The sequence below is a fragment of the Saccopteryx leptura genome, chromosome 1 (genome assembly GCF_036850995.1).
Source record: "Saccopteryx leptura isolate mSacLep1 chromosome 1, mSacLep1_pri_phased_curated, whole genome shotgun sequence".
In the NCBI taxonomy this organism is placed as follows: Eukaryota; Metazoa; Chordata; class Mammalia; order Chiroptera; family Emballonuridae; genus Saccopteryx; species Saccopteryx leptura.
In genome coordinates, this window is record NC_089503.1 from 6,668,041 (window position 1) to 6,686,148 (window position 18,108).

The 18,108-nt window shown below is 59.6% G+C and overlaps 4 protein-coding genes across 9 annotated transcripts in view; 1 reads left to right on the forward strand and 3 right to left on the reverse strand.

Moving 5' to 3' along the window:
- PC (pyruvate carboxylase) overlaps window positions 1-12,616 on the forward strand; it is a 108,865-nt gene extending 96,249 nt beyond the window's left edge. For all 5 annotated transcript variants that reach the window (XM_066345620.1, XM_066345703.1, XM_066345836.1 and 2 more), the window contains 11 exons: window positions 8,120-8,264; window positions 8,598-8,687; window positions 8,766-8,987; window positions 9,305-9,461; window positions 9,909-10,149; window positions 10,248-10,497; window positions 10,703-10,947; window positions 11,030-11,209; window positions 11,285-11,533; window positions 11,766-11,906; window positions 11,986-12,616. In XM_066345620.1, coding sequence (XP_066201717.1) covers window positions 8,120-8,264; window positions 8,598-8,687; window positions 8,766-8,987; window positions 9,305-9,461; window positions 9,909-10,149; window positions 10,248-10,497; window positions 10,703-10,947; window positions 11,030-11,209; window positions 11,285-11,533; window positions 11,766-11,906; window positions 11,986-12,234 — 2,169 coding nt within the window. In that variant the 3' untranslated portion in view covers window positions 12,235-12,616. The remainder of the gene's footprint in view (window positions 1-8,119; window positions 8,265-8,597; window positions 8,688-8,765; window positions 8,988-9,304; window positions 9,462-9,908; window positions 10,150-10,247; window positions 10,498-10,702; window positions 10,948-11,029; window positions 11,210-11,284; window positions 11,534-11,765; window positions 11,907-11,985) is intronic.
- LRFN4 (leucine rich repeat and fibronectin type III domain containing 4) lies at window positions 448-5,578 on the reverse strand. Its single transcript, XM_066345412.1, has 3 exons — window positions 4,735-5,578; window positions 2,942-4,300; window positions 448-2,408 (listed from the first exon to the last, which is right to left on the reverse strand). Exons 2-3 carry the CDS (start codon window positions 4,288-4,290, stop codon window positions 1,847-1,849), a joined length of 1,911 nt encoding a protein of 636 aa, XP_066201509.1. The 5' UTR covers window positions 4,291-4,300; window positions 4,735-5,578; the 3' UTR covers window positions 448-1,846.
- Window positions 12,617-14,619: 2,003 nt separating the features above from the next.
- On the reverse strand, window positions 14,620-18,081 carry RCE1 (Ras converting CAAX endopeptidase 1). 2 transcript variants are annotated; one of them, XM_066345947.1, is made up of 8 exons: window positions 17,772-18,081; window positions 17,527-17,629; window positions 17,349-17,432; window positions 17,016-17,094; window positions 16,071-16,238; window positions 15,875-15,946; window positions 15,541-15,618; window positions 14,620-15,270 (listed from the first exon to the last, which is right to left on the reverse strand). In XM_066345947.1, exons 1-8 carry the CDS (start codon window positions 18,035-18,037, stop codon window positions 15,035-15,037), a joined length of 1,086 nt encoding a protein of 361 aa, XP_066202044.1. In that variant the 5' UTR covers window positions 18,038-18,081; the 3' UTR covers window positions 14,620-15,034. The 2 variants fall into 2 exon arrangements, with proteins under 2 accessions (XP_066202044.1, XP_066202129.1); XM_066346032.1 differs by having other exon boundaries at window positions 15,541-15,603; window positions 17,772-18,027.
- The window catches only part of TOP6BL (TOP6B like initiator of meiotic double strand breaks), a 69,210-nt gene continuing 69,139 nt past the window's right edge, over window positions 18,038-18,108 (reverse strand). The window contains exon 16 of the mRNA XM_066360000.1: window positions 18,038-18,069. Within this exon, the coding sequence (XP_066216097.1) occupies window positions 18,038-18,069 (32 nt within the window). The remainder of the gene's footprint in view (window positions 18,070-18,108) is intronic.

The following is an 18,108-nucleotide window of genomic DNA, read 5'->3' on the forward strand; positions in this document are numbered from 1 at the left end:
TCTCATGACGTCATATGCTCCACGCACTTTCTCACTGAGGGAGCTTGGAGGCCAGTATGTACTGTGACCCCAGTGGGGGACCAGCTACCCCACCCCTCACCTGCCCTCACTTGTTGCTCTGTCATCCTTGTTGGTGACCCCGGCTGGCTCCTGCAGACCACCTTCCCTTGAGCCTGGAGGCAGAGCAGGGGGACAGGCCACAGGGGCCACAGGGAGGAGGTGGGGGCCAGCGCAGGATACAGGCTCCCAGGCCCTGTGGCCACCAGTGTCTTCTCTGAATGTGCACCCAGAGCAGGCCACTGGCTCCTGGAGCCTCCGGCAACCCTGTACTTGCCGCCCTGCCTCCCCTGTGTCCCCTGCCCGCCCTCCCACACCGTGCGCTGCCCCTGCCCTCTGTCCGGCCCTCGGATGGCTCCTACTCTCCTGCTCTTCTCCACTGAGAACCTTGTTTCATTTCTTTACACCAGGACTGCTCTTGGGCCACACCCAGGTACGTGTTCTGGGCTGGAGGGCAGGCACTCGTGTGTCACCCCTGCTCCGCCTGCACACACCTGACTGTGCCCACCCTCACCGGGCTGCCCGTCAGAACCGGACACAAACCCTCGGTACACGTGCTTTGGCTGCCCCAGCCCAGCTCCCACTGCAGCCCTGGGGTGCCAGCCACACTCTTCATGGTAGAGCCCGGGCACCTGCATGTTCTTGAGGCATCAGGTGCGCCTCGCATGGGGCGGGCAGGCATCGTGCCCGGCAGTGTTTGTGTGCAGAGCACTGGCAGTGACTGTTCCAAAGGAGACAGGGCCCATGCCCAAGGCCAGAGGAAGCAGACAGGGTGACCACCTATGGACTGTGGTCCTCAGGGTGGTGCCTAGAGCAGGGCAGTGGCCTGGCAAGCATGGGTGTCCCCGTCATTTGTCCCTCCTGTGTCCAGTGAGAGAGGTTTGACTCAGTCTTCCCAGACAAGCCCTGAGCAAAGCCCCGGGGAAAGCCAGTGGAGCCCCTGGAAGCCGAGATCTCAGGGCCTGCAGCACTGACGGGAACTTTCCAGAACACCGCCAGGTCTCGGGCAGTGAGATTTCAAGCCTGTCCCGTTCCCTTTGGGATGACATTTTACAAATCCAGAAGGTACTCTGGGAGATGGTGAATAAGGTCATCATAAACAAGACCACAGGGACTCTGAGTTATGTTAGGGATGTTGCCAGCCCTGGTCCCTTTGCTGGAGAGGCTATTCCATCTCCCACCTGTTCCTGTGGCCATCTGTGTGCTCTAACGTCCAGGCTGCCATGAGAACGTCGCATCCTGTCCTAGCCTGGCCTGCTGGAAGGGGCACTCTGCTCTCACAGACACAGGCCTAGCACAGAGGGCACAGGTGTCCGGTCCCCTATGCTCCAGGTGCCAGGCCTGGGCTCACCCGGGTCAGGAGTCACCAGACCAAGCACTCAGCAGTCAGGAGGAGGCCGAGGGCACCGGATCTGCTTGGGCCACCGCCACCAGGCTGGCAGTCCCAGCCCCGACCTTGTCATACCTATTTCTCCACAGATTTCCCTTGTGTTCCTCCCTCTAGCATGACGACACTAGAGACTAGCACTGAGGTGTCCCCAACAATTTTATTATAAAGAAAAACAAGACTCCCACTTGGCAGCAGCCCCTGCCTCTGTGGCTGTGAGCACCTGTCAGAGGGACCTGTCCCTTATGCCCATCAGTGGGCCAGAACCAGGGAAAGGGCCCCCTGTCCTGCCAAGCACAAGGGGGCCTGAGGTACCAAGGGTAAAACTGGGAGGGACTCCCAGGCAATGCTGACCCACCCAGACCAGGTGGCTGCCCACCCTATGCCCTCTGCCCTGGGCTGTCACACCACACTCTCTTCCAGGCGCTCTGAGCTGCCCCCCACCCCCTGGTACCCTGCCCCAAGCAGTCCCCCGTGCACCGAGTGGCTCCGTCGGGCCCAGGCCCCTCCTAGGCGTCTGGCATAACCGTAGCACCCGCCGGAATCTCCTAGGTCCAGGGAGCAGCTGCGCTGGGGGCGCGGTGGTGGGCTCCGTGGCGGGTGGGTCTTGGGTGTGGGACTGGGGCCTCCATTGGTCTGAGATTGAACGTGGCTGAGCTTGAGGGGGAGGCGGCCATTCCCAGCCCCACGGCCCCGAACCAGCAAGGCCACAGTGAAGACCAGTAAGGCAGCCACCAGCACCCCCCCCACAGCAACGGTCAGGGTCCCGCCCAACATGTGGGCATGAGGGGTGTGGCACAGGGGCGAGGCTGGCATTGTTGAAAAGTGGGCACAGCCCAGCAGCTTGGTGGCCGTGAGGTCCGAAGGCCCAGCAGCAGGTGACAGGGCCAGCAGGCAGAGGTCATAGTCGGCACCGGGGACCAGGTGCTTCAGCAGGAAGTGGTGGCTGGAGGCTGGGACGATCCTGCAGGCAAGGTCTGGGGGTCAGAGCCCAGGCCTTCGGGTCCAGGCTGCAGCCCCACCCCCATGGACCCCTTCGCTGTCCACCTCCCACCCTCACCTGAGTTGCCAGGTCCCAGTTCTGAACACCCTCCTCCCCTAGGACCACAGGGGCTTTGTCTTCGCCCAGGAAGGCAGAGAAACAGAGACAGGCATGTGTGTGTGGCACTGAGACAGTGCAGGGGACAGACAAGCGTGTGTCCCAACATGCAGACCCAGGGCAAGCTGAGGAGGAGTAGAGAATCACATCACCAGGGACAGGGAACATGCATGTGTGGCTAGCTACATGCTTAATCACATATAGGAGGCCTCTAGTGGCGCAGCCACATGAGAGAGACCTGGAGGACACCTCCGGCCTCCTCTTCCTGGTACTCCCTGCCCTCCCCGACAGCCCACCGCCACCAGGCAGTCAGAAGCAGAAGAGAGGTGTGGAAGCCCAAGGACAGAGGGGCCCAACCCTGGAGGGGAGGAGCCCGGGGCTGCAGAGTGTACCCTCACCTGTAGATGAGGGTCTCATCCTCGCTGCTGTTGTACTGGATCTGGAACATCCACACGGGGTCTGCTGGCCGTCCCAGCCCCCAGCTCACCAGCCCTGAGGTGGCGGTCACATCTGTCACCTGCACAGCTGGCTCAGCCTCGAGTGTACCCTCGCCCTCGGCAGCAGTGCGGGCTGAGGCAGCGATGTCCGAGGGCCCGGGACGGCCCCCCTCAGCGCTGCCGTTCCCGCCATGGGGCAAGGCCAGCACCCGTAGTTCTACATGGGCTGTGGCCTCGCCAGCAGGATTGGTGGCAATGCAGGTATAGTCCCCTGCATCCCCAGAGCTAGTCACCCCAATCTCCAGGGTTCCATTGGGGAAAGCCTGGGCTCGGGAGGAGTTGCCGACCAGCCGGTCATCCGGGCCGACCCAGTGCATGGTGGGAGCAGGGTCCCCCAGGGCCCTGCAGCGTAGCGTGGCCCGCTGGCCCTCCAGCACCCAGAGGCGCTGTGTGTGGCGGGCGATGAGGGGTGGCTCGCAGGAGAACTCGCCCTCAGGCACCGTCCAGAAGTAGCGGCCGGCCAGGCCAGGCGGGGAGGCGCAGGTCTCCAGGTCGTCGGGCCGGGCCAGGCGCCGCAGCCAGAGCAGCTCACAGTTGCAGTGTAGGGGGTTCCCGCTGAAGCTCAGCACCAGGGGGGCGGGCGAGGCCTCAGCATCACGCCCCCGGGAGAAGAGCGGGTCAGGGGCCAGTGTGGCCAGGCGGTTGGAGGTGAGGTCAAGGCGGGAGAGCTGGCCAAGTTGGGCAAAGGCTCCAGGAGGCAGCGCGTCGATGAGGTTGTGGTCCAGGTTGAGGGTGTGCAGGACAGGCATGGCGCCGATGCCGGCCCAGGGCACCTGCCGCAGGTTGTTGTAGGACAGGTCCAGGTCCTCCAGGCTGTCCAGGAAGTCGTCAAAGGCCCCAGCGGCGATGCGGCCCAGCTGGTTGCCACTCAGGATGAGGTGCTGCAGGTTGGCTGGGCCCCGCAGGCTGCTGCTGCCCAGCTCCACCAGCCTGTTGTCGTCCAGGTGCAGGGAGCGCAGGCTCTCCAGGTCCCCGAAGGCGCGGGCCCCAATGCGGGTGATGGCATTGCGGGAGAGCGTCAGGTCCACCAGCCCTGTCATGTTGCGGAAGTCTGGTGGCCCCAAAGCCTGGATGAAGTTATCGGCCAGCCGCAGCTCTACTGTGCGCCGGTCCACATTGGGTGGCACAAACAGCAGGCCCCGGTGGGCACAGAGGGTGCTGAGCGACTCAGACAGGTTCTGGCAGACACAGGGCAGTGGGCAGGCAGCTGCTCCAGTGGCCAGCAGCAGCAGCAGGAGCAGTGGGGCCATGGTGTGTGCCCTGTAAGGAAGGGCCAAAGCCCAGGCACAGGTGGGGTGGGGGGCAAGTGCCCAGGGCCCAACCCCAGGAGCCAGCTTCCAGAACCTGGTCTTGGGGGGGGGGTGCCATTCAGAGGCCCTAGGAGCCCTTTGGGGGTGAGGGAAGCCTGGGTCTGTGGGCTAGCCCTCCTAGAGTTAAGGTCACATCTCCCAAGCTGGTTAGGGGGAGTGCAGGCTCTGAGAATATGGAGAGGCCTGAGGCAGGACCAGCAGAGGGCATGAGAGCAGGGAGGGTCCTGGAACCGCCTTTCCCTGGTGTCCCTGGGATCGCCAGCACCCCCCACGCCTCTGCACCATCTCCTCCCCAACTGGTATGCCGCCCCCCAGGCCCTGGTCTTGGCGCTCTTCCCTCCCAAGCCAGCCTCCCGCGCTGTGTCCCTTGGAGGGGGAGCTCACCTGGTATCCGTAGTTCAGGGGGCACGGGCCGGCCTCCCCAAGGGCCCGGCCGGCCCCCACCGACTCCAGGCAGCGCTCCCGCGGGGGCGAGGCCCGGGGCTGACCGGCCGCCCACCGCTCGCCCGCCGGCCCATGGCGCTTGGGCCCCCGGCCCCGGTTCAATCGGTTCTCGGCACCTTTTCCCGGAACGGCTCGTGGCGGTGGCGGCAGGCGGGCGGGTGTGCGCCGGCGAGCACGCGCACCGTGGACACGCACGTGGAGGACAGACAGGGAGGAGGGCTGCACGGGGACCCACCCCGGGCCGGCTCCCGAGGTCACGGAGACACACAGCCACTGCAGCACCCACGGGTGGATCCGGGTCACGCCCGAGGCCCAGGCCGGCGCGGGGTCGCCGCACAGCTCCCGGGCCCTGCCGCAGCGCACTCACTCTGGCTCAGGCGCGCGCGCCCCCGGACACCCTGGCGCCCCAGCATCCTGCACCTTGCAGGCGCCCGCCGCCGCTGCGCGAACCGTCCCTTTGCAGCCAGCCAGACAAAGCACCAGCTCGCAGGCCCCTTCACCATCTCCCAGAGATGGGAGTCTTTGTCACATGTCGCTGGGCACCCTCCCCAATACACCCACACATGCCCACACATGCACGTCCTCGCATCTACAGGCGGGGCCGGGCGCAAATCCGAGCTGTTGCTGGGACCCTTGCATTCACAGACACACGCTGAAGGTCATAACCGTTCTGCATCGCCAAGTCACGTGGAGGGTCCCCGACACGCAAGGGGCTCTGGACGGGGGAGGGTTAGGGCGACGACCCCGTCAGAGTTGCTATGGGGTGGGGCCGAGAGGGTTTGGTCTCCCGGCTGGCGCCTGGCCCCGTTACCGTTTCCCCCCCCCTCAGGACCCCCGCCCGCCCAGAGATCTTGGGAGCCAACCGGTCTCTGCCTTCATCTGATTGGTCTGCGTGGCTCGTTTCCCAGCAGGCCGGCGGAGGCACGCCGTTTGAAGCTGTGCGTCAGTGGTCCTTGGTGCGCCCGCAGTCCCTCCCTCCCGCTCTGCCACTGCCGGCCTCTTTCCTGGGAGTGCGCCTAGCCTGGCACAGCAGAGGAAGGGCTCCTGGTGGGGGTGGGGAGGTCCAGCTTCTTGCCTCTTATGGTCAAGTTTGGTGGGATCGCAGAGGGTTCCGAATCATGTCGGGCATCCTGGGCCCAGTTAGGAAAGTTACCCCACTCGGTTATCTGCTAGTCCTCAGGCAACCCGGGTTCCCCCTGCTCCCTTCCTTTCCTCCCGACTTGATCTCTGGGGACCTGGTGGGTGGGAACTTGGAAACAGACCGAATTTTAATCCTGCCTGGTACAGCCGGTAACCTTGGGCACGTTATTGAACCACAATTTCCTCATTCAGGGCCAGGGGTATTAACATGGGCACCTTTCTGCACCACATGTGGTAAGAAGAGAGGAATGGTGCCAGGGCTTAGCCGCCTGCAGAGCTTTTCTCACTCATTCCCCAGGCTTCAGCTGGTGGGACTGTTAGATGAAGGTTTTAGATTCTAGCCCAGGCTCAACTCGGAGGTTCAATGGCATCAGCTCATAGTTTGTTGTTTCTATTCTCCCCATCAAAAATGTTTTCATTCACTCTAGACATGTTTGCTCACATCCATTGTGTGCCGCCCTGTGCTGGGAGTTGGGGGTATATCAGGAACCAGAAGGGCCTGGTTCCTCCCCCCATGGAGCTTACAGGACAGTGGGGATGACATAGCCTACCAAAATTACAAAGGGAGGGTCTACAAAAGAGAAATGCAGAGTTTGATAGGGGAGGTCTTTGAGGGTCCTTTTCACCTATGTGTGGTTCTACGTTCTTTAGATGATTTAACTGGTTTTCTCTTCTCCAATGCCATGCCTTGGTCCAGTTAAAATGTCCTTACCTCTTTAGGAGGGGCAGGGTCTAGTCTCAGGTACGCAGAGGCCAATTTGTTGCAAAGGCAGGAGGCAGGATTGGCTGTCCCTCCTCTGCAGTGGCCACCTGTGCGATGCTGATGGGGAGGCAGCCTACCTGCTAGGCCTCCAGCTGTTAGGAGCCCTGGGGGACAGGTGGACTCTCTCAGAGCAGCAACCGCCCAGCAGCCCATGGTGTCAACAGAGCTCCTGAACCGGCAGCACACGGAAATGCTTTCTCTGAAGTGACAGCCAGGGCCGAGGCCATGTGGTAACAGGCGCACACACCGGAATCCCAACACACAGTCTCATATTCACAGAGCGTTCTCACAGAGCTGGCTCCCGGGTCCCCATGCAGCCTGTCCCAGCTTCATACCACCTCCCAGCCATTTAATGAGCAGAACGGAGGGCTGATGTGCACAAAACACAGGGACGCAGGCACCTCAGACAGCACCCCATCCCCAAAATGCTGCATGTGAGAAATGCTGCTGAGCCAAAAGGATGAGGCCAAGGGAGGAGCTTTTCCAACAGCTGAGCCCATGCAGGCCCACTAGAGAAGGGAGCCAGCTCTGCCGAGAGGGTAGGGGTGCGGACAGTTCTTTCATCTCCAGCTTCGGGGAAGAGCTTAGCTGGTGGGTGCAAAGGTGTGCCGTGCAAAAAGCACAAGGCAAGTTTGGCATTGTGGAGATGGTCACGGTAGAATCACCTGGCTTTACCAGTGACGTGGGCGGAGGACATGGTGAGGGTGATGGATCATAGGTTTGGTAACTGGGTGGACAGGGAGGTACCCAGCAGCAGTTGCAGAAGAACAGAGTGAGGAAAGCTGGCTCTGGACTTGAACTTATCTGAGACACATTGGGAGAGATGCCCAGAAGGCATTTCCACTTTAGGGGTCTTGGTTCTGGAGCTGGAGGCCACCCAGGGAGACTGCTGATGAGAGGCTCAGTGACAGCCCCAGAAACTCCATCCTGCAGGGGTAAAAGGAGCCCCCAGCAGTGACCAGGGGTCAGGAGGGGGGGCAAGATGTCTTGGCAGCCCAGGAAAAAATGTCCAAGGGGCCGTTAGCAAGAGAAGGGTGGGAAAGTGCCCACTGGATTTAGCCACAAGGAGGAACCTTAATGAGAGTATCGCTGTGTGTTGTGTAGGGGACGGGGTGGGGTGAGGTCTGTTGAAGGGAGGGGCCTCTTTCAAGAAGCCAAATTGGAGGGCAAGGGGTGCTGCTTCATGCCACTGCGCTGTGGGGAGAGGGCCTCACCTGTCTCCCGTGCTGTGGGAGGTGTGGAGGTGCCTGTTTTCAGGTTGTGCTGGGGTGAGTGAGGGGGGAGGAGGTGGGGAAATGCCACTCCACAGGGAACATGGCATCCCGGGGAACTCGGGAAGCTGTGTTGGCCTGGGTGGCACCTTCAGCTCCTTCTTTCCCTGTGTTGGATGGTGACACCATCCTACCCACCTCTGTCCTGCAGACCAACATCCCCTTCCTGCAGAACGTGCTCAACAACCAGCAGTTCTTGGCGGGCCCCGTGGACACCCAGTTCATTGACGAGAACCCGGAGCTGTTCCAGCTGCGCCCTGCACAGAACCGGGCCCAGAAGCTGCTGTACTACCTCGGTCCGGCCCCGAGGCTGCCCTCCTCTCCCCTCCCAGATGCTTTGTTCCTGACCCCTTACCCAGAGAGCTTTCTAGCACCCCTGCCCTCAACCTGGTCCCCCTTTACTTTACCTCCCCTCACTCTGCCCACCCTCCTTGCTCCTGATCTCAGAGACCTCCGTTTTCTATCCACACGGTCCTCAATAGGTCCCCACTGCCTGGACCCAGGAGGGTCTGGCTTTGGAGAGGACTGGGGCTTCCAGAGGAGTCTCCCCACCCCAACACCACCTACTCACTCCTGCCCTCAACTCAGCTCTGCCCAACCCCCTGACCCAGCGCCCACTCTCTCCGCAGGACACATCATGGTGAATGGCCCAACCACCCCAATCCCTGTCAAAGCCAGTCCCAGTTCCACAGACCCCATCGTTCCCGTGGTGCCCATAGGTAGGAGCAATCCACTCTGCCAGCTCAAGGGGAGGCCTGCTGCCTGCGGGATAGGCGCTAATTCCTGGTCTGCCCTAGGCCCGCCCCCTGCTGGCCTAAGAGACATTCTGCTGCGAGAGGGGCCTGAGGGCTTTGCTCGAGCCGTGCGGAACCACCAGGGGCTGCTGCTGATGGACACGACCTTCAGGGATGCCCACCAGTCACTGCTAGCCACTCGTGTGAGAACCCACGACCTCAAAAAGATTTCCCCCTATGTTGCCCACAACTTCAACCAGCTCTTCAGCATCGAGAACTGGGGAGGTAGGCTGGAACGGGGACAGGACCTGGCAGGAATCAGGCACCCAGTGTGGTCAGGGCCCTGGAGCCTCTCTGGAAGCTATAGACACTAACATTGAGGGAAACGGTGAGAAGTGAACAAGGCACAGTGCACATCTGTTCAGCCAACAGTAACTGGTGCCTGCTTTGGCCAGGCCTGGAGCTAGGCACAAGATCAGATTTGACACCGAGGAGAAACAATTTCCGCACAGAGGACTGACTGGGTGGGGAATGTCAAAGGAAGGACACAGAGAGCCTGGACTTCCCCACAGGCTGACCTGGGCCTCTCGGTCCCCATGCAGGAGCCACGTTCGATGTTGCAATGCGCTTCCTGTACGAGTGCCCCTGGCGGCGTCTGCAGGAGCTTCGGGAGCTCATCCCCAACATCCCATTCCAGATGCTGCTGCGGGGGGCCAATGCTGTGGGCTATACCAACTACCCCGACAATGTGGTCTTCAAGTGAGTCTGGGCTGGGGTGAGCAGTCACTGCCATAGCCCGTGCTCCCGACAGGCTCACAACCAAGCCTACCTGTAAGGGCGGCTATTTGAGGATGTCATGAAATGCAGAATTATAGTCAGAGAACTAGAAGGGCTTTAGAGGGACCGTGGAGGTCCCAAGAAGGCAGGTGACTTGTCCCAGGCTATGTGGTATAGAGCTAGGGCTGTTCTCCCTCAGCCTGCCACTCCTACATCCAGCTAACCCTTCCGTACTGAACACAGCTAAGTGCACTGTGGTGCCCACCCCTGCCCTGTGGGTACTGTGCCCCTTGCCAGGCCTGACCCTCACTCATTCCCCAGGGGCTACAGGTGGGCCAGGACCCAGAGAAGAGAGAGTGTGTGTGTGTGTGTGTGTTGGGGTGGGGGGAGTGGGATGTGGCTAACCCCTGGGCTCTCCTACCCACTCAGGTTCTGTGAGGTGGCCAAGGAGAATGGCATGGATATTTTTCGGGTCTTTGACTCCCTCAACTATCTGCCCAATTTGCTGCTGGGTATGGAGGCAGCTGGCAGGGCTGGTGGTGTGGTCGAGGCTGCCATCTCTTACACGGGTGACGTGGCTGACCCTAGCCGCACCAAATACTCGCTGCAATACTACATGGACTTGGCCGAAGAGCTAGTGCAAGCTGGCACCCACATACTGTGCATCAAGGTACCTGGGCCCGTCCACCTCCAGCAGTCCTGATTCCCCACCTCCCCCGCCGTGCAGACACCCTGTCCCCCTACTCACCCTCCCTGCCTCTCCCCTAGGACATGGCAGGGCTGCTGAAGCCAGCGGCCTGCACCATGCTGATCGGCTCTCTCAGGGACCGCTTCCCCGACCTCCCACTGCACATCCATACTCATGACACATCAGGGGCAGGTGTGGCGGCCATGCTGGCCTGTGCCCAGGCTGGGGCTGATGTGGTGGATGTGGCATCCGACTCCATGTCCGGGATGACTTCCCAGCCCAGCATGGGGGCCCTGGTGGCCTGTACTCGAGGGACTCCCCTGGACACAGGTAGGACACATGGCCATCCCCCATTCAAAGCCGCAGCCCCACCAGTCCCAGTAGTCTGGCCAACCAAGACTCCAGATGCTCTGGCCCAGCCTTGCCTTTTGCCACCCAGTCTGGAGTGGGTCCTGAGCCGGCCCTGGGGTCTGGGGAGGAACAGCTGGGAGCTCAGTACATTTCCCACCCCGCCCCACCTCTGGCCTCCCTGCAGGGGTGCCCCTGGAGCGTGTGTTTGACTACAGTGAGTACTGGGAGGGGGCCCGGGGACTGTATGCGGCATTTGACTGCACGGCTACCATGAAGTCTGGCAACTCGGACGTTTATGAGAATGAGATCCCAGGGGGTCAGTACACCAACCTGCACTTCCAGGCCCACAGCATGGGGCTCGGCTCCAAATTCAAGGAAGTCAAAAAGGCCTACGTGGAGGCCAACCAGATGCTAGGTGACCTCATCAAGGTGAGTCAGGCCGTGTTCTTACCTGTGCTTCTGGGCCTCCGTAAGGCGCCTGGCACCCTAACCCAGGGGCCTGTCTCCTCAGGTGACCCCCTCTTCCAAGATCGTGGGGGACCTTGCCCAGTTTATGGTGCAGAATGGGCTAGGCCGAGCAGATGTCGAGGCGCAGGCAGAAGAGCTGTCCTTCCCCCGCTCTGTGGTGGAGTTCCTGCAAGGCTACATTGGCATCCCCCATGGGGGATTTCCTGAGCCCTTTCGCTCCAAGGTAGGGACGGTCCAGCCCACTGTGAGGTAAGAGCTGGTACAGGAGTCAGGCCTGACTTTCTGCCGTGTTCCCCAGGTGTTAAAGGATCTGCCGAGGGTGGAGGGCCGGCCTGGGGCCTCCCTTCCTCCCCTGGACCTGCAGGTGCTAGAGAAGGAACTGATAGAGCGGCACGGGGACGAGGTGACACCAGAGGACGTGCTCTCAGCGGCCATGTACCCTGATGTCTTTGCCCAGTTCAAGGACTTCACAGCCACCTTTGGCCCCGTGGACAGCCTCAACACCCGCCTCTTCCTGCAGGGCCCCAGAATTGCAGAGGAGTTTGAGGTCAGCGGCGTCTGTGTATACTCCAACCCAGAGACTCTGTCCCCACCACCAAGGACCACGGCACATCTGGAGTGTCCGATGGCCTGGCTGTCACTGGTCCTTGAGCTACGGGTGCATGAAGTACCCTTGGTCACCAGGGAGCTAGGCCTGGAATAGCAGGGAGCTGAGACCCAGGGTGGGGACTGCTTCCCCTTGCTTGCCCCTCAGCTCTGAGCTGCTGCACCCTCTGCAGGTGGAGCTGGAGCGGGGCAAGACACTGCACATTAAAGCTCTGGCTGTGAGCGACCTGAACTGGGCTGGCCAGAGGCAGGTCTTCTTCGAGCTCAATGGACAGCTGCGGTCCATTCTGGTCAAGGACACGCAGGCCATGAAGGTACAGCTCCCCCCGCGCCGGCCGGGGAGGGGGGGGGCGGGTGAGGCCTGGTGTCTCATGTCCCCTCTGCCGCCCGCAGGAGATGCACTTCCACCCCAAGGCCCTGAAGGATGTGAAAGGCCAGATCGGGGCACCCATGCCTGGGAAGGTGATAGACATCAAGGTGGCAGCAGGGGACAAGGTGGCCAAAGGCCAGCCCCTTTGTGTGCTCAGCGCCATGAAGATGGAGACTGTGGTAACCTCACCCATGGAGGGTACTGTCCGCAAGGTGCACGTAACCACAGACATGACACTGGAGGGTGATGACCTCATCCTGGAGATTGAGTGATGTCACCTAACTTGCAACCTGGCCATCCCTACCCCAAGCCTTCTACAGACTGCGCTGCCAGGGCAGGCCCGGGCCAGCTGGTAACAGAGGCCAGGAAGGCCTGGCCCTGGGGCTCCTGTCCACTGCTCGTAGCAGGAGAGAAGTCTTGCAGTGGCCCATCCCCTTTCTCCAGCCATCATGTCCTTTCCCTGCTGGTGGACTCACATACTCACCTCTTGCCAAATGAGGGTCCTATCCTTGCTGGAGACTACAGGTGGTGGCACAGGTGGGCCTATAGGATCCAGGGGAGCAGGTTTAGGGGGACCCACCTCTAGGGGGTGAGGACCCTAAGCAAGCCCCAGGTCCTGAGAACTTGGCTCAATAAAACTGACTTTCCCCTGCCCTCCATGATGGGTCCTTGCAGCCCACCCCACTTGACACTCCAGAGACAGGGTGTTCTGCTCTTCTGACTCCCCAGGCAAGCTGTATCTTCTTGGGATAGTGAGAAGGACAATAGTGGCCTTGATTTAAGCCACTACTGAGTACCTACTATCTATACACCTCAAACAGGATTAGCTAGTCATTACTAAGGGCTTGGGAAAGTGGGGCTGTTCTAAGTTCAACACCTGTTAACCCAGGTAATCAGCCTTCACCCACTTTATGAACACAGTCACAGAGTTAAATAACTTGCCCAGGATCCCACAGCTAGTAAGGGGCAGAAAGGGTTCAAACCAAGCTGGTTAGTGGACTTGCTTCCCATGCACACTGCTTTCCTTTCTAAACCCTGGTCCAGCTTCACAGCCCTTCTCCCAGGACTGAAAGCAGACAGGCACCAGTTCTGGGAGGTGTGGAAAGCCCTCCGTGGGAACCTTCAGGTATGAGGCTTTTTTTTTTTTTTTTTTTTTTTTTTGCATTTTTCCAAAGCTGGAAACGGGGAGGCAGTCAGACAGACTCCCGCATGCGCCCGACTGGGATCCACCCGGCATGCCCACCAGGGGGCGATGCTCTGCCCCTCTGGGGCGTCACTCTGTTACATCCAGAGCCATTCTAGCGCCTGAGGCAGAGGCCACAGAGCCATCCTCAGTGCCTGGGCCATCTTTGCTCCAATGGAGCCTCGGCTGCAGGAGGGGAAGAGAGAGACAGAGAGGAAGGAGAGGGGGAGGGGTGGAGAAGCAGATGGGCATTTCTCCTGTGTGCCCTGGCCGGGAATTGAACCCGGGGCTTCTGCATGCCAGGCCGACGCTCTACCACTGAGCCAACCAGCCAGGGCCAGGTATGAGGCTTTGATGGGAAGTTAGCAGCACTGGGCAGTCTCGGGACCTAACCCTGCCTACACGCCAGAATGAGCTCTCAGGAGAAACCTGTCCTCAGCCAGTTCCCTCCACTGCAGAATGAGCAACCCTGCCTGCGTCACCACATTGTGGCTCATTGCACAGGGGCAGTGAGGACAGTGAGGTGATAGTGGGAGGATGAGACAGCAGGGGGCTGTTCCTAAGCAGGAGCATGAGGAAAAGGAGGGACAAAGCCTGGATACTCCAGCTCCCGGGGGACCATTCCAGCCCTCTCAGGAAACCACAACCCAGTCTCTGGTTGGGCCTGGGCCATCTCCTTTTTGGACTCTCAAGATTCCAAAGGTACCTTCTGAATAGGCCTGTGCTCACTCCCTCTGCCTCTCCAAAAGCTGCTGCACAGAACTTTCCAGCAAGGTGGGTGTGTGACTCTCATAATGCCCTTTTAGATCCAGGTGAATGTGCTTTAGTCACAGCCAATCTGGGGGCGCTGTGGGCAATGACTGCACATGCGTTTCCGTTCCTTCAACCACCCGCCTCAGGGAAGGGGACTCGGAACACCCTAAGAGTCTGGAATGGGGCCTGAAAAACACTCAGCAGAGAACATTCACAGGCTCTAAGACAGAATCCTGAGTTAGAGTCTTGCTTAGCAGGATTGCTGCTGGAGGGCTACAGCCTCTGTTCTCCAACAGGGACCAGACAAGCAGCATGGTGGCAGACCTTGAGGTGGAGAGGGCCAGAAAAGCCTCTCATGTGACTGAAACTGGCTCCTCTAACATTTTGGATCTATTTCCAAAATGGAAGGCTGGCAGACTTTGGGGAGATCCCAGTGGAAGCCCCACAGTGGCCCTAGCTTCTCCGACAGGATAGAGGCTCCATCACTGGGGTCAGGGACCTGGGTCCCATGTCCTGACCCTGGTAGCCAAGTCACAGGAACCAGGATGAGCTGGGCCCACACCTGGTACCTGCATTCCAGGTCCACTTGTGATAGGACTAGGGGCCTGGCTCAGGAAGAAGGAAGCTACATGACCCAACGCAGACAGAGGCTCCCGTCTGTCCCCACCAGGCACACTCCCAAGACCCCAAATACACTCATTCCTAAAGGTGCAAAGCCATGTTACCCAAGTTAAATCTCTTTAATATCCCAATACAAAGTCCTGATGCAAAAAGACAGTGAGAAAACCCTGGGAAGTTGGGGGAGGAGTTCTGTAGACTCGACCCCCAGCAGCGTTTCAGGGGCAGAGGAGCTCAGAGAAGCAGCAGTCCAGTGAGGAAGGAAGTGCACGGCTCCTGGGACCTGCTCCTTGTTCCCTCACTCCGAAATGCTCCTCACCCCCCTTTTGAGGGGGGTGCACCCTTTGGATATCTGCTCCTTTCTCTTGGTCCCTGGGATTCAACTAGCTCTGGCTTCAATCCCCTACAAAAATTCCTGAGATCTCCAGACCCCAGCCAGCTCCTCCCCTGAAGCACCCATTGGTGGGGAGGGCTGAGGAGCCCATGTGAGTTCATAGGAGTGTGTGCAGGAGCAAGGGTCAAGAGCACAGGGGAGCCTCTGAGTGCCCTGCCCGCTCCAAAAGCACACAAAGGGGAAGACTGCCATAGAGCTTGGGGTCCGTGAGGGGCTGGAGCAAAAGCAGGAAGAGTCCTACGCCCAGGGCATAGCCTGCCAGCAGGGGCCGCCTCTGTGGATGCTCCAGGGCTGCACACACAGCAGGGAAGCCCATGTAATTGCAGAAGGAGTGGCAGAGCACTGGCCCAATCAGGTGTCCTGGGGAGGGGAGACAGAGCAGTTCGTGGAGCAGCCTCCTCCTGCCCCAGGACCCTCACCCCCTGTGACAGATCAATGGTCCACCCATGCATCCACACACCATGGCCTCTGCTTCCTTCTGCCTCTCAGGGCTGAGGGCCCTGGCGTAGCCTGTCTCAAAGACTGCGGTTAAAAACAAAAATTGTTGCTCCTAGAACAAAGTCTTCCCATTCTCCCACCCACTCCCGTGGGCCCGAGCCCCGGGGGACCCATGAGAGACTGAGGACCAACCTGTGCGGATGAAGAGAAAAGCAGTGTAGGCACCAAAGACAGCTGTGTAGGAGAACTGGAACGCTGGAGACGGGGAGTCTGTGAGTGAGCACACCTGCATGCCCTTCCTGTCCCAACACTGTACACCCATCACACAGACAAACGCCCTCCCCTCTGGCGGCAGTGACTGTCTGCCCCAGCATGTATGACTGTCCTCGACACCCCAACTCCCAATGATCAGTAGCCCCTCCAACAGTATAGCCCTCTGTTCCCAATTCCCCCAGAGTGGCTAATTAAGGACACCCTGACATAACTCCAACCCAAGACTGCCCCAGGCATGCTCTCTAGGACTCACCTGCAGACAAGAAGATGCTCCCCACACTGCTCTGGCTGAATCGAAGCTGCTCAAAAATGTGGTGAAAATGGGCTAGGAAGAAGGTGAGAACCATGTGGCATTGTTCCCAGCCTGCCCTATAGACCCAATCCTTGCCCCAAGCCCAGTTCTTAGCTTTCATGCTGGGATCATTTCAGCAGGACCAGGTTGGACTCACCAACTCCAAAGAAGAGAGGACAGGTGAACACAGCAGGGCCCAGGCCTGTACACGGTGCTAACATGGGAAGCATGCAGGCCCGGAACACCAGCTCCTCTGTTAGAGGTGCAATCACTTGGTTCCGAAGCCAACGCATATCTGTGAGACAGCGGGCCCAAGAGCGAGGGGCTAGGAGAGGGGAGTCAAGACAGGCAATGGGTGGCTAGTTATTGAACAGAGACCCTAGAGGTCCTCCAACAATCTTTTCCTGGCCAAACTTAGGTTAGGCGTTCATACTCAGAACAGGTAAGGGTCCAGCTTTGTTTATCAGCATAACACAATGTCTCAAGAAGACTGAATGGAAAGGCATTAGCAGCTGAGACAGGATATCTGGCAACATCAAAATCTGCCCAAAATAGCCTGACCAGTGGTGGTGCAGTAGACAGAGCACTGGTCTGGGATGCCAAGGCCCCAGGTTTGAAACCCTGAGGCCGGCAGCTTGAGCATGAACTCATCTGGCTTGAGCACAGAGTTGCCTGCTTGAGCATGGAATCATGGAAATGATCCCATGGTCACTGGCTTGAACAGTGGATCACTTGTCGGCTTGAGCCCTTGGATCAAGGCACATATGAAGTGCAATGAACTAAAGAGACACAACTACAAGTTGATGCTTCTCTCTCCCGTTCTGTCTCTAAAACAAAACAAAACATAAAAACCCTGCCCATGACCAGCTCTGGCTTGGAGATGCCAAAGGTTTAAGCAAGAGAAATGCTCTCTAACCCAAGTCCACTTCTAGTGGTACCTAGGGGGCTCCTAGAACATGAGGAACCAACTCTCAGAGGACACCTGCTATATGTTCCCACTTTACTGATGAGGAAACAAAGCATCTCATCTCATGTTCAGGTCCCATTGTGATTCCCTATCCTGGACTACCTGCTACTTTTCCCCTCAGCACAGAGGACTCACCTAAGACCACCTTCAACCCATTTGTCAGGTCATAGGAGCAATCCATTGAGAGCTGCATCAGTGGGCCCAGAAAAAGGATCTGGAGATACAAAATCAGGAGTAATCAAATGAAAGGCTTAAACTATAATCCACAGCCTTTACCCAGACGAGGCCTCAAGCTTCCTGTTCTCAGCAGAGGTTTCCCACCCCTGCATACCAGAGGGCATCGAACCACCTCACAATTCCTGTCTCCCATCAGCAAAAACTGGATATAATCAGGATAAGAAAAGGAGGTCACATAAAGGAGCGTTATGCTCATACCAAAGAACAGAGAAGGAAAAAGAAAGAACTCACCATGGTCAGCAGCAGGGGCAGCAGTGCTGCTGGGAAAATGCCCTCCAGCCTGAAGCCCATCAGGGTGAGAAGGGGTGTGCCTGGCTGAGCCACAGGAAAGGGGACATCAGTCTGGCTCCCTCCCTCAATAACCCCTCAGATCTCTCCCCTGTTGCCCTCTGCCCCGCCTCCTTTGCACCTGGATGCCTGTGAGTTCCCTCCAGAGTAGCACGCAGAGGGGCGAGAGACTGGACACCACCAGGACACTGGTGAAGCGCCGCTTGATGACGGCAGGGTGGTCCCTACGGATGGGGCATTAAGTTCAGGAGGCCCACGGCTGCCTCCAGACAGCACAGCCCCGCCCCGCCCTCGGTTCGCCCAAGCTCCGCCTGCAGCCCCGCCTCGTGGAGGCGCGAGTTCAAGGCGCGCGCGCAGCCCCCGCACCTGGGCAGCTCGCTCTTCCAGACATAGAGGCTGCCCACGTAGGAGCAGGCGAGGCTGAGACAGGAAAACACCGACACCCAGCAGCACAAGCCGGGGCCCGGACCTCCCAGAACCGCCGACTCGGGCTGTCGCTCCGGTCGCGACACCGACAGCAAACGCAACCCATCCCCGCCCAGCGCCGCCATCGCGCCCGCACCCGCGGCGCGCACCAGTGACGCAAGCCCATTGCCTTGGCCCGCGCCTGCGGGAAGCTTTGGTGACGTCATTTAGCGGCGCGGGCCCGGCCCCTCCCACAATACTGAAAAGGACCCGACGCGCAGGCTGTAAATTTATTGAA